The following is a 13,523-nucleotide window of genomic DNA, read 5'->3' on the forward strand; positions in this document are numbered from 1 at the left end:
GTTGAGCAGAATTGCAGTAAATCAAGTCTTTTGGCCCCAGTGAGCAAAGTTCCCTCCTCCCCCAGTAATTCTCACAGCCATCCTTTCTCCACGTGAGAGGGAGACATCATTACGTACAATACAAGGAGACTTGACCTTCAATTGGTAGCGGAAGTGCAGTGTCTGGCGATCCAGGTGCTTACTGGAGAATTGAAAGAAAGAATCCAGTTGTGTGTGAGCCAGGAAGGTGGTGGGTTGAAGGAACACATCACCTATGCGTTGGTCCTCGATCTTTTTTGTCCCTACATCACTGGGGAAAAGGAAAGGAAAGATTGGGCTGGCCTCTGTTTTCTAAATGCTTATTCTAGATACCAGTATCCCTGGGAGGTTTCTATAGATCATGGCACTCCAAGAACAGATAAAAGGCTGCTCCGTGTTTGCAAGCTTCGCCTCTGGGGTCATTCGTCTTTTCTGGGAATCCGGTGCAAATGCACGCACGAAGCCAAGGCATTTATTATTTACGGGAAGCTCGTCAAGCTCACCTAGGGCTGTGGGGGAACCGGACGAAGCCCGCGAGCCCCGGCACTGAGACACCACGCTCAGCGGCTCCGCGCAGCGGGGAGCAGCGCGCTCAGCTCTAGAATGCTCTACTCTGCCCAATGGCGGTGCTCTTCTGGGCAATGGCTGGCGTGAGCTGGACCCGCCTTGTGGTCATAAATCTTTGACCAACTAAGGGAAAGGTATTCCCTGCCTCTCACTCGAAAGTCTCCAATTTGTGTGGATTAACTGAACAACATATTGTGTGGCTGCTCTCGTGACCTCAGTAGCATTTGTGAAACTCGCCCTTCCTCATGTTTGTCTCCTTTGTGCTTTTGTGTCTTGATACATTGTCTTTCTCCTTAGAATGGCTCTAAAATCTATACATCTTGCTTTTATGGATGCTTAACCTTGCTAGCCCTGGGGTGGGGTTTTAATTCCAGCACACTAAGAAAAAGACTTTTCATAAAGGGAGCTTTCCAAAGTCCATCTCAATCAGACAGAAGCCTCCTCATACTTTCCCACCTTCTCCCCCCTTCACGTGCCACCACCCCCACTCCCCGACCAGCTTGCCCCTGCCTGCAGACTCTGTCCCAGGCACGGGTGAGACGAGGCAAGGAGGGACAGTCCGGCGAAGGGCAGCCCTGCTGTGACCAGCCATAAGAGGGCTGGACAGAGACACAGTTTGCTTCAGGCAGCTTAATAGCGTGGCACCCCTTCCCTGTCTCTTTAAACCATCCTGATTCACGATTTAGAGAGAGAGGCAGAACCCAGAAGGTACCACACCTTTGAAAACTCCCCACTAGGTTTGTTTCCTCCCCTGGGTCTCTCTTGAGCCCTGCAGCCTTTGTGGTTCCCTCTTTGTCCCCCCACCCCCAGCCCCTGATTCCCAGCCTTCCTCCAGGCTTCCCACCCTCTCTCCCTTTTCTCAGCAGAGCACTTGGGGTCCTTCCAAGCTTCTGTCTCCAAACCCCCGCCTAATACTGCTTCAAGTGTGTCCGAAGCCGTTAATGCCAAAGATGAATATTTCAGCTGGGCTTAGCAAACAAAAGATCCCACAGTTACCAGGATTCACTCTGCTTGGAGGAGAGTGCGTTAAAAAGGACCTTTTTTTCTTATCACATGTTCATATTCGAGATAAAGAGTTTACTATGTGCATTAAAAAGAGCCTTTCTTTCTTTCTTTCTTTCTTTCTTTCTTTCTTTCTTTCTTTCTTTCTTTCAAAATCTTGCCTACTTTGTAAGGAGTCACTGGTAAAAACCCGTGTCAACTGGCACCAAATTTGCAGTTTATCCAAGGTCCCCTGCGGACTGGTCCCTTCAGCTCCTGGTCTGCTGGTGCGCCCTCCACAGGGCTGTCCCTGGGTGCCCACAGTCCTGGCAGAGCTGGCTGACATTAGTCAGGAAGATGCCAGGGAAGGAGATGAACTGGCCTCCACAGAAAGTCAGAGGGGGCTCTGGAGTCCAACTGAGCCAATGATCTCTGAAGGGCCAGAGGGGCCGTCATATTCCTTGTCACTGTCTGTGTCTGAGAATTGACACTGGTGCTAAGGGAGTGAGTAGTTCCTAAATAGCTCTTCTTCCTAAACTTGGCCTTGCTGCTAAGTTCCATGTGCATACTGAGGTGTATGTTTCATCATTTCTAAAATTAAGTAGTGTCTCCAAACCTTAAACAAATATCCAGTCTTTTATCAAATGATCTTGAGTGGGAATGGTACCTTTGATTTAGTACATTTGAAAAATTTTTTTTCTTTCTTAAAAGTCACAAGTCCATTAAAATGTAAGTAAACACTTTTAGTAAGATGATGTGTTTAAGAGCCTGAACCTCATTTTTAGCTCATTTTATAAAAAATACTATTGAAAGATTTTTTAATAGAAATTCTATGAAGACCATGAGGTGCTTGAGTGGCTCAGTCAGTTAAGCATCTGAGTTGGGCTCAGGTCATGATCTCAGGGTTTGTGAGTTCAAGCCTCCCGTGGAGCCTCGCATCCAGCTCTCTGTTGACAGCTCAGAGCCTGGAGCCTGCTTCAGATTCTGTGTCTCCCTCTCTCTCTCTCTCTCTACCTCTCTCCCACTCACATTCTGTCTCTCTCTCTCTCTCTCTCTCAAAAATAAGCACTAAAAAAATTTTACGAAGAACAGTCATCTGGGCTCCCGGTGAACCAAGGCATGAAATCCTCTTATTTTTGTGGAAAAATTTAACTCTTTAAAATGGCTTAACAAAGCATCTGACTCATCTCTTGATTTCGGCTCAGGTCACGATCTCACAGTTTGTGAGTTTGAGCCCCGTGTCAGGCTCTGCACTGATAGCGCAGAGCCTCCTTGAGGTTCTCTCTCTCTCTGTCTGCCTCTCCCTCTCTCTCTCAAAATAAATAAATAAGCTTTAAAAATTAAAAAAATATATGTTCAAGGAATACATAAACTAAAATCAAATGACTTAACAAGGCGCCAGGCTGTCATCTCTGAAGTTCAGAGATGGATGGACAGTATCAGGAGGAGCTGTTGTTCTCAGTTGCTGATCCCAGTTCCATTCGGGATCTGTCCTCTCTTCCTTTCCTCCTTAAGAGATGGGAGAAGATTAATCTCTTTACTTGGCTTGAATGCCTAACAGCTTTTCTCTTTATAAAGTATGATACTGCTTCTCCTCTGCTGTTTGCACTGACCGTCTCTGGATCTAATTGAACCTATATTCCTACTGGTCGTATGAATGACATCGCTCTATCACGGTAGTGTCAGCAAAGTTGTGGTCTTTTGGGTTCGGGTACGCTTCATATCCTTTGTTGTTGCTGTTTTTGGAAGGGGAGGAGTCTTCGTTGCAGCTAAGATCTTATTAACTTGCCCTGGACATTTTTTCTGCGTCTGTATTTTACCTTAATTTGGGGGGAAAAATGACATTCAGTGCCATATTCTGCGGCATCAGCTCCAGTGGGAAACCGGCAAGACAGCTGCATCTGTTTTCTTGCAAGCTGCCCAAGTTCCTCTGGCCTCACTTGCCAAGGCACAGGCTAATAATCAGGGAAATGATATGTAAATGACAAATCATGTGACCCAGAGTTCAAACGAGATAAAAGTGGACAAACCCTGTTGAACAGTCTGACATTTCTAATAGCCAGTGCACACACTTTCAATATATGTCTTAGAGCAAGCTTGCAACAGGCCAGACTGTCTTAAGTGTCGATAGAAATAATATGCTTAAGTCCTGATAAAAATCTGGAGTTTAAGTAGAGCTTAGATGGCACCTTAAAAAATGAGCTCAAAACAGTAATTGTCTTTAAAAGAAATTTTTCAAGATAATTATTCTATTTATTTGAAGCTCTCTGTTGATATTAGTAAAAACACTTCCTATGAAGTGGTGCCTTTTTTTTCGATTCTTATAAACATACTTTTCCAAGTAAATAAAGCATGGTGGGTTTTTTTTTTCCTGAGTAAGAATTTTATCTGGATTTCATATTAGATGGGCCAGTTTTAGTGTCAACATATACACACAGACATGTACATAAATGCTTTGGTAACTGCGAGACATTAGTTCCAAACACCCATATAATGGCCTGCTATGAAGGTTCACTGGCTAACCATTTGCTATGACAACCTGTAAATTCATTTTACCTGGAATTCACTAGTCAAAAATCTCCTCAGAGTGAATGTTCCCTGGGGTAGGGGGCCTGGCAAACCCCTTTAAGTTGTAGGTACATCCAGGCGAGAAGATGGAGAATGTGTTGTTATCCGTGGCCCAGCGGCTCTCCAGCAGGCTGCAGTTACGTGGAAGTGCTCTCCACTTCCCATGTCAGGGCGTGAAAATGTCTTCTAAAAAAGTGAAAAGCTTATGAATAAAATAGGTGGACGCAAGAGGCCTGAAAAGCCCATACATGCAAAGAAAATCAGGAGGTGATAAAGCATATTGAGGTAAACTAACATCAACTTGGTCCCACTCATGTGCCTAGAAACTATGCATCAATATTTCCAAGTGTGTAAGAAAATGCAGTGAAACTTCTGAAAGTATTGTTGGTTTTGGTATTTGATGTTCAAAATATCGTATGGGAAAATTCTTTTCTTGGATGGTTATATCAGTGTTTGAGTGTTTTAGTGATATTTGTGAACACTAGTGGGTCGGGAAAGCATTGCCGTTTTTTCCATTTCAAATAATAGAAAGAGGTTGTTTTTCTGTACTTGTTTTTATATATAAATCTCTTGAGGATGTCTAATGCTATGATATTAAAAATAGAAAGTTAAAGAATATCCTTGGAACTTCCTCTTCTATACTTTCAAATTCTGTAGTCAGTGTATTTATTTATTCCAGAGTTATTGACATTAGGGCAAACTACAGATAATTTATTATTTTATGTTTAGTGCCAACTTACACTTAAACTGTGGATACAATGATCTGAACTTCCTCTTTTTGGTGTTGGTTCTGAATGTAACCTAAAATAAATCAGTTGAACTGCTAATTTCATTTTTTCTATTCAGTCGCCATAGTAGATCCTGAATGTAAGATGTTTAATGAGGTTTCACAACTTTATTTAAAAACCAGATAATATCATCCAAATGGAAGATGACACAAATTCCTTAATAGTGAAATAATAATAATGATGATATGTCTGAGATTATTCTGTTGGCCAGGGACTCTTCCAGATGCTTACCTGAGTTAATCATCTAATTTTACCCACAAACCATTGATGCTGGTACTGTTGTTATTTCCATCTCACAAATGAGGGAACTGAGGCACAGCACTTCAGCCACACAGCTGGTAAGCACTTGAGCCAGGATTATGACCTCAGGTAGCCTGGCACCAGACCCCATGCTCTTACACACTGTGGAACTCTCCATGTAGCTTATTCAGAGCTATGGTAATTCATTAAGTTGGGTCTCAGGGAACATTCCTCTTGCTAGATTGGCACCTTGTAAACATTAAGTGTGGGTCCTTTGGGGCTGAGAAGGCAGAGAAATGACTTGTTGGACCTGGAGATGTCTAGTGGGAATATTTAGCAGGTAACTGGGAAAGAGGGACTTGAGTGGGTTCCGAACTCATTGGTGTTCTGGCAGCAGGGAAGAGAACCTTCTAGTACTGGGGCAACTTACGGATGGGTGTCGTGGAGAACCAGTTGCTGGAGGCATTGAGAGACATGCTGGTTACGGATAAAAAGAGGTGAAAGCCCAGAGGCACAGTGCAGACAAGTCAGATGTCCGTTTGGCTGCCAGAGAGTTCGGTCTCGAGTGACATTTCTCAGGCTTTTGTGTTTTTATCACTAAGGAGTCTTTTTAACCATTTCTAACCTGTTCACCTCTTCCCCTCCCTCCACACACAATGGTAGTTTAATACCATAGATATACTGTATGTCTGTTTAAGTACTGTGTTGTGTGTGTGTGTGTCTGTGTAGATATATGTGCTTTATACACAGAAAGAGTGGGGTTTTTTTATCCCCCAAGAACCAATTTCTCTCCCCTGGGACAGAACGTCACCCCATTGAGAACACGTGGCCTAGAGGCACAGAGACATTGAACGGTGTGTGGCAGGAGTATGGGTTTCAGTAAACCAGCTTGGAGGGTGCTAATGGGCCTCGGAGTTAGAAGGGCTCACCAAAGGCCAAGTAGTATGGGGGCGGGGGGAGATTTTCTTAAATACGTGAGGTCAGTATTCTTTGTGGTGGGGTCACCATCCCCACTTCCCCATTGCCTCCCAGAGATGTGATAAGCAGTTTCTCTTTCTCCTATTCTTCACTTAAGTCTCATCTCAGTCTTCTTCCCTCCATGGCTGTATGTCACCGTGTCATCTGAAATACCACTGTGTTTTAATGAAATGTCTCATTTCAAGGTGTGTGGTTTGAATTTTCTGTTTTATTTAGAGACCAGCTTCCCAAGAAGCTTGCTTTAAATTCCTTTTAATTGAGTTCAGGGAAAAAAAATGCCTACTACTCCAAATTGCAAGAAATGGGTAATGAAAATGCTGTAACTAAAAACTGCTGTGTGCTCACTTGAGCTCTCCTACTTCCCAAAGAACAAACCTCAGAAAGAATCAAGTAGCAACGGGTGTTCCAGATAAAGAGAAACCAGTTGTCCTTGGTGCTTAGAAGGCCAGCTCATTTTCTTGTACCTGGTCTCTTCGATAATCTTGTAACCTAATGCTGTGCAGGAGAAAAATAACATTGAACACACAGCTTGCTAGCTCTTCACATTCAGACGTCTTTCCTCCTGATTTTGCTGCCACAATGACTTTATTCTGAACTCTGTAACCCAGCCCGTATCTCAAAGGCCCTTATTAACCTTAATTAAATAGCCTCAATGAATAACTTACTAGAAAGCATGGTAAGGAAAGTTAATTTTTCCCAATATTTTCCTTCTTCACAAACAAATGGTGGTTATCCAGCTGGTCAAAAAGCAGGAAGTAGGAATTCCTGGAATGAAAGACATGGTGAAGAAAGTTCCTGCCAAGATATGGGAAAGGCAGTCTGCCAGATTATTCTTTGAAGATTTGAAAGTGCTAGAAGACCAACCAGACAAGGTGATCCCAGAAGTCAGAGAGCTTGTCGGGAAAGGATGGCCTGGTATTTATGGCAGCAGGTGTCAAGCCTGGGTTCCCAACAGAATCACTGGGGAGCTTTTCAAGTTTTCCATCCTCAATGCCCAGCCCAGAGAGATTCTGACTCGGTGGGTCTGGGTTGGGGCTTGGGCACTGTTCTGTTTAAAAGCTCCCCGAGAGGATTCTGATGTGTACCCACTGATTTAGATTACAAAGTGCTTTCACATACATTAGCCAGGGTTTTGTACACCTAAAAACAGGAAAGGGAAACATTTGTAATGCCTGTTGATTGTATAAGGAAACAGGGGGAGAAAGACTAGTTAATTGTGAAAATGCAAGGTTTGCAGAAAAAAAGTTTTCCAAAAATCAGACAAAAACTCTCACCTTTGTAGGGCTAAGGCTGAAGATACTAGCAATCCATTGAGTGCAGAATATGAAAGAGGAGCTTGTATGGCCGTATTTCTTACTCTGTGTGTACTATTCTTGACATGACAACAAAATTCCCTACCCAGACTCTGAAAATAGCCATCTAATATTGGATGTCTGTTAGTTCCTGAAACCCTATTGAGTAAGTGAGGAATATTGGAAGAAAGAAGAAAAACATTTGTAGAATCAAGAAGTACATTAGAAAATACCATGCTACTATTTCCATGTCCCTTTTGCGTGGTGCGCTTGATCTGCATGTATAGACAAAAGACATACCCCAACCATGACCCTAACAGCTTACAAATAGTTATAAGTAATAATTTCAAACATTAAAATGGCAATTAATATAACCTTGGTTATAGCCAAAGGAGAAGTAGTGCCAACATGGGGCTCTTAGGTTGGGGAGGAAATAGAAGTCAAGTCACAATGAGGCAGAAGAACAGTAAGTTGTGATCAGAAAGTAAGATACTGAATTTTAAGATGTTAGATAGAAGTAGATGATGACAAAGCTTAGGCTGTGACCAAGAGAGAGAGTGGCAGCTACTGTGAACAAAGGAGAAGCTAAGGCCTCGCCTCCATGTCCACCAATAGATGAAGAGGGACAGCACTTCAGTTGCAGAAAAGAAAATCTTCCAGACCTTAAATATTTAAGATGAGGAGTTTCAATTAACTACCCCTCCTCCCTCCAGTTTCTAACTCACAGAGCATAGCTAATAAGAACAACAATAGTTCAGCACTTCTACATGTCGGCATTGTTCCAAGCACACTGCACCCATTCCAATATTCACAGCAATTTTTGTGACAAGAAGCACTATTAAGCCCATTTCACAGATGAGAAAACAGATACAGGGTAAGCAGTTTGCCCAATATGGGCTACAGATGCTGGGGAGAAGCTATAGACAGGGTTAGGGTGAGAGAATATTTTATGGAAAGTTAAGTTCAGCTAAAGAAGGGGACCTAGTTCAGGAGGAAGCCTGCCTATCCATGTATATCGGATATCAACAGATACTGGGCTCCGTGTAGAGACCTGGTAGGAGAGGAGTCTAAAATGGTGCACAGGGGCCATATTGAAGAGTCCTGAACACCGGTGTTCAGAGGTTGAACCTAACTTGGAAGGGGGGAAGGAGAAAGAAAATGACAATCTTGAGATGATTAATATTTGAATATGAATAAACTGGAGAGAGGCTGGAGTGAAAAGGATTACGTTCGGTTCTTTTTGATCCAGATTATATGACACATAATGAGTGTATGAGCAAGGGAAGTATCCATTGAAGAAGATTAAAGGAGTTGAGCTTAATCTATGTTGCGAAAGTCAAATGCAAAGTGTTGGTACCTGGGTGGATGAAAAGAGCGAGGGAGAAGGGAGAATTTAAGTGGAATCCAAAGTTTCAAGTTTGAGTCACTCAACTATTGGCAGAAACTCAGAAGAGGCACTTTCTGGGGTGACAGAAAAGCATGAGATGCTAGGCTCTGAAAACACGTGGTTTGTTGTCAGTGAGCAGGCCATCGATGTGGGAGAGCCCAGCAGGAACTTGGAAATGCTGTGTAATTTTGAATCTGAGCTTGAAATGAAGCTTTTGTTGTCATCTGCACAAATGTGCTATGGTAAATTTGGAGAATGGTTGAAATCTCCAGAGGTGGGAAAAGGAAGCAAATAGAGAACAGATCCTTGGGAAATACTTACATCTAGGGGCAAGGAGGAAGAGGAACCCCCAAAGGAGACAGAAAGAGAATGGTGGTAACAGAAGCATAGGAACATCTAGAAGTATTCATCACAGGACACATGGGGATAGAAGGTTCCAGAAAACAGCTGACTTAGCAAACCCTCAGAGAAACGAGAAAAATTAAGCCATGTGGGTTGGTTGAAAGGTTCTAAGGATCAAGAGTAGCTTTAAGATAGGAGGTGGCCTCAGGCAGGAAGGAGGGGGTGGAAAAAAGAGGCAAAGGCTGGGCAACTTTATAGAGTTTGAATGTGAGGAAGAAAAGGAAGGCAGTGGTACAAGGATAAGACCTGTGAGGGAAAGTGCTCTGTTTCCTTCTTAAGGGAAAGGGCACCAGTTAAACCTACTTTAGAGATCAATGGGCCACAGAGAGGGGTATGTGAGGATGCACTGGTACTACCAGTAGTAAAGCAAAAATAAGTAAGCAGGAAAAATACTTCCCACGGCAGAGTCGCAGCAGGATGAGGTCCTAGAACTGTTTTAAATCTTATCATAAAGCAAACCAGAACTCACGGAGCTGCCGTCCCTAACTCCCATACAGCAGTTCTCAGAGAAAATAAGGCAAGGGCCAATTAAACAGGAATTTCTTCCTCTCCTGGAGGAATGCATGAGGGGGAGAAGTAGCCATCACTATAGGCAACCTTTAAAAGTAAAATAACTTCCACTGAGTATAGGAAGAAGAAATCTTGCTAATGAATTTGGGCTACAAAATGTTAAGATTTTCTTTTTATAAGTACTATTAGCAACTTGTATAACTTGTAAATATTCTATGTGCAGGAGAAAGGAGGGCATTTTTGCCCTGTGTTTTGAAAAAGAAATAGGTAAACACACTCCAGCTTGAATGTTACTTCACTCATTGTATATGAGGCAAAAGCTTCCTGGGGAAAAAATTAGAAAAGCAAAAATATTATTCATGGTTAATGAACGATGCGTGGCTTTGACAGCTGTAGGTAGGCCTAAGTAGGACAATGCTTCAGAACATTCAGCAAACAGTCTGCTCCATTGTCCTGTCCTTTCCTGTCAAGGGGATGGAGGATATGGCATTGGACATAGGGTGTCAGAAAGGAAAAGAGGAAATGGAGAAGGGAATAAAGAGATAGACTCAGTGGTCCTAGGGAAATGTGCACACCCTCCCTCTTCTGCGGGATGTCCTGGGCAGCGTGTGTGTCCCTGTGTGTCCAGAAATGGTCCCGGGGGCCCCATCGCAGTCACATGGCTGCACAGCCCTCAGGCATGGAGAAAAGCATTGGAGGTTGTTAGCACATCTCTGTCTGGAATTGAAACTGGGCTCAGCACCAACAAGAGAATACCAGAGGGGATTTGTCTCTTCTCCATGCTTGGATAATGGCTATTCCCTGAGACCCAGGGAAGAATTAAGTTCAATGCGTGCCTTGCACTATATTACACACTCAATCCTGAACAGCTGGGCTGCTAGTGCAATTTAAAAAGAAGAGAGAACTGGCCGTTCACCACCAATGTATAATGTATTCATAATAAATCTCTCAATGAGGAGGTATAAAGATTTCCTGTTGCCGTATAAGCCAAAGGAACAGAGCATTAGGCGAGTATCCAGTGAATCTCATTAACAGAAACAACCAATACGGAAAATCCAGGGGGACTTGCTCCACATTTATGTTAGTAATGGCAATTTTCTTTACCTGAAATATGCTTGTAATTTTCTTGCTTGTAAAATTGACTTTGCCTAAGGATTAATAAATATGCTTATTCTTAATAGTTACTGAATATCCTCCATGTTCTAGAAGCAATGTAACAAAAAAGTCCCTTGTTACCTTTTTTCTTTTTTTGTTTTATTTCTGAGAAGATAAAACAGTAAAGCCATCCCAGATTGATTTATTTTAAAAGATTATGGAAATAACATATATTTAAAATTTAGTCAAAAGAATAATTGGTAATAATGAACTCTATGAATTAAAATTTTTGATTCTAGGGGCGCCTGGGTGGCTCAGTCAGTTAAGCATCTGACTCTTGGTTTCAGCTCAAGTCGTGATTGCAAGCCCTGACTCGGGCCCTGTGTTGACAACACGGAGCCTGCTTGGGATTTTCTCTCTCTCTCTCTCTCTCTCTCTCTCTCTCTCTCTGCCCCGCTCCTGCTTGCACTCGCTCTCTCCCAAATTAAATTTTAAAACTTTTTAAAATTATAAATAAATAAATAAATAAATAAATAAATAAATAAATAATTTTGATTCTAAAATGGGTGGTAGTGGTTAAGAACAAAGTTAGTAAGGTCAGAACAAGGACATCCATTCCCCTCCTGGATTTTGCTTGCAAAGTGCAGTCACCTACGTGGAGTCCCCAGCTTCAGAGCCAGTCACGGAGCCATCTAGCTGCTGGTAGATAGAAACCAATGACAAACGGAAAGATATTTGTTAGATACAAATTTCATACACACACACACACACACACACACACACAGACACACACACACGATAATTTTCACTGTAAGTTACTCTGGAAATATTTTCTTACCTGAGTTAGAACTGTGTCTGTCATAGTCACTTAGACTTTATAACAATAACAGAACATACATTTGATCATTAAATAGCAGATTTGATTTTTTAAAGTATGTGTCTAAAAAGAGGGCTGTGTTGAGTAACCCATGTTGAGTTCTTAAAAACGATTATCTAGATTTGTCAAGAAATCATCCCCACTGACTCAGGTTTTTACAATAGTAAAACAGTATGTACAGTAACATATAAAATCATATAATAAGAGCAAGTGTTCTCTCTAAAATCCTGCCTTTCCTAGAATTTAAATGCCTGTCCCAGAATCATCGAGATAGACCTAGGATTTTCATTGTTGTGTCAGTGGCACATGAATAAAGCGGATTTGCCAGCGTCAAGCCACCTTCTGTAAGGGACACTTCCGCGACCTCCAGTTTGTCTTATTATGCATATTCTTTAGCAAACATCTTTGTTTTCCAAACATTAATTTACTTCCTCAGAATAGCTTTCCTGAAATGAAATTACTGGATCCAGTGGTATCAGTGTTTTAACGCTCTTCTTTCCCAACATGTTTCTAACTGCTCTCCAAAAGAGTATTTATTAATTTACCTTCCACGAGTAATATACGAGAATTGTAGCTGTCCTCCAGGCTTAACAAGCTGCTAAGAAGACTACATTAGTTTTTTTTATAAAAAATTTTTTTAACATGTATTTATTTTTGAGAGATCATGAGCAGGAGAGGAGCAGAGAGAGACATACACAGAATCTGAAGCAGGCTCCAGGCTCTGAGCTAGCTGTCAGCACAGAGCCTGACGTGGGGCTCGAACCCACGAACAGTGAGATCATGACCTGAGCTGAAGTCAGACGCTCAACCGACTGAGCCACCCAGGTGCCCCAAGACTACATTACTTTTATTTGTACTTATTTCTGTCTTAGCAAGCTTGGAAAGTTTTGCAAGTATTCATTTACATTGTTTGTGTGTTTTTGCTAATCTTGTGCGGTTTCCTTAGCGGGCTTCTTTTTCCCACCTCCAGTCTCAACTGCTTTTTTCCCCTCTGTTGCCTTGCTCAGGCTCCCATGATTCATTCAGCTACTGGGTAGATGAAAAGTCCCCAGTGGGGCCGGACCAAACCCCAGCCATCAAACGCCTCGCCAGGATCTCCTTGGTGAAGAAGCTAATGAAGAAATGGTCCGTGACGCAGAACCTAACGTTCCGAGAACAGCTGGAAGCTGGGATTCGATACTTCGACCTGCGCGTGTCTTCCAAACCCGGGGATGCTGACCAGGAGATCTACTTCATTCACGGACTTTTTGGCATCAAGGTCTGGGATGGGCTGATGGAGATTGACTCATTTCTTACACAGCACCCCCAGGAGATTGTCTTCCTGGATTTCAACCACTTCTACGCCATGGATGAGGCCCACCACAAATGCCTGGTTCTCCGGATCCAGGAGGCCTTCGGAAACAAGCTGTGCTCAGCCTGCAGTGTGGAGAGCATGACGCTGCAGGCCCTGTGGGAGAAGAAGTGCCAGGTAAGAGGAAGCAGGGCGAGAACGCAACTCCTTCTGCTTTTTCTTTCTTTCTTTCTTTTTAAGTTTATTTATCTCCTTTGAGAGAGAGAGTGCCCAAGCAGGGGAGGGGCAGAGAGAGAGGGAGAGAGAATCCCAAGCACTGACCGAATGGACCCAACCTGGGGGTTCAAAATCACAAACTGCAAGATCATGACAGGAGCCGAAATCAAAAGTTGGACATTTAACCGACCGAGCCACCCAGAAGCCCCTCTTTCTCCCTTTTGTATATCACCAGCGGGAGGGCAGCTTAGCCCAGAGCTCTTAGGCTGGAAGGCAAAGATGGGCTGGAGTATTAAACACACACACATCGATT

The 13,523-nt window shown here is 42.8% G+C and overlaps 1 protein-coding gene and 2 long non-coding RNA genes across 6 annotated transcripts in view; 1 reads left to right on the plus strand and 2 right to left on the minus strand.

Annotated features, from left to right (window-relative positions):
- The window catches only part of PLCXD2 (phosphatidylinositol specific phospholipase C X domain containing 2), a 48,171-nt gene that overhangs the window by 16,840 nt on the left and 17,808 nt on the right, over window positions 1-13,523 (plus strand). For all 3 annotated transcript variants that reach the window (XM_029939286.1, XM_029939285.1, XM_029939287.1), the window contains exon 3: window positions 12,711-13,171. In XM_029939286.1, the coding sequence (XP_029795146.1) occupies window positions 12,711-13,171 (461 nt within the window). The remainder of the gene's footprint in view (window positions 1-12,710; window positions 13,172-13,523) is intronic.
- Window positions 14-6,899, minus strand: LOC115291720. 2 transcript variants are annotated; one of them, XR_003908637.1, is made up of 4 exons: window positions 6,806-6,899; window positions 6,516-6,635; window positions 4,123-4,320; window positions 14-289 (listed from the first exon to the last, which is right to left on the minus strand). It is a non-coding gene; the product is annotated as an uncharacterized LOC115291720 (long non-coding RNA). The 2 variants fall into 2 exon arrangements; XR_003908638.1 differs by lacking the exons at window positions 6,516-6,635; window positions 6,806-6,899 and adding an exon at window positions 5,154-5,224.
- LOC115291722 overlaps window positions 12,530-13,523 on the minus strand; it is a 32,054-nt gene continuing 31,060 nt past the window's right edge. Inside the window, exon 3 of the long non-coding RNA XR_003908640.1 lies at window positions 12,530-13,150. This is a non-coding gene — a long non-coding RNA (uncharacterized LOC115291722). The remainder of the gene's footprint in view (window positions 13,151-13,523) is intronic.

This window comes from Suricata suricatta, chromosome 5 (assembly GCF_006229205.1).
Source record: "Suricata suricatta isolate VVHF042 chromosome 5, meerkat_22Aug2017_6uvM2_HiC, whole genome shotgun sequence".
Classification (NCBI taxonomy): domain Eukaryota; kingdom Metazoa; phylum Chordata; class Mammalia; order Carnivora; family Herpestidae; genus Suricata; species Suricata suricatta.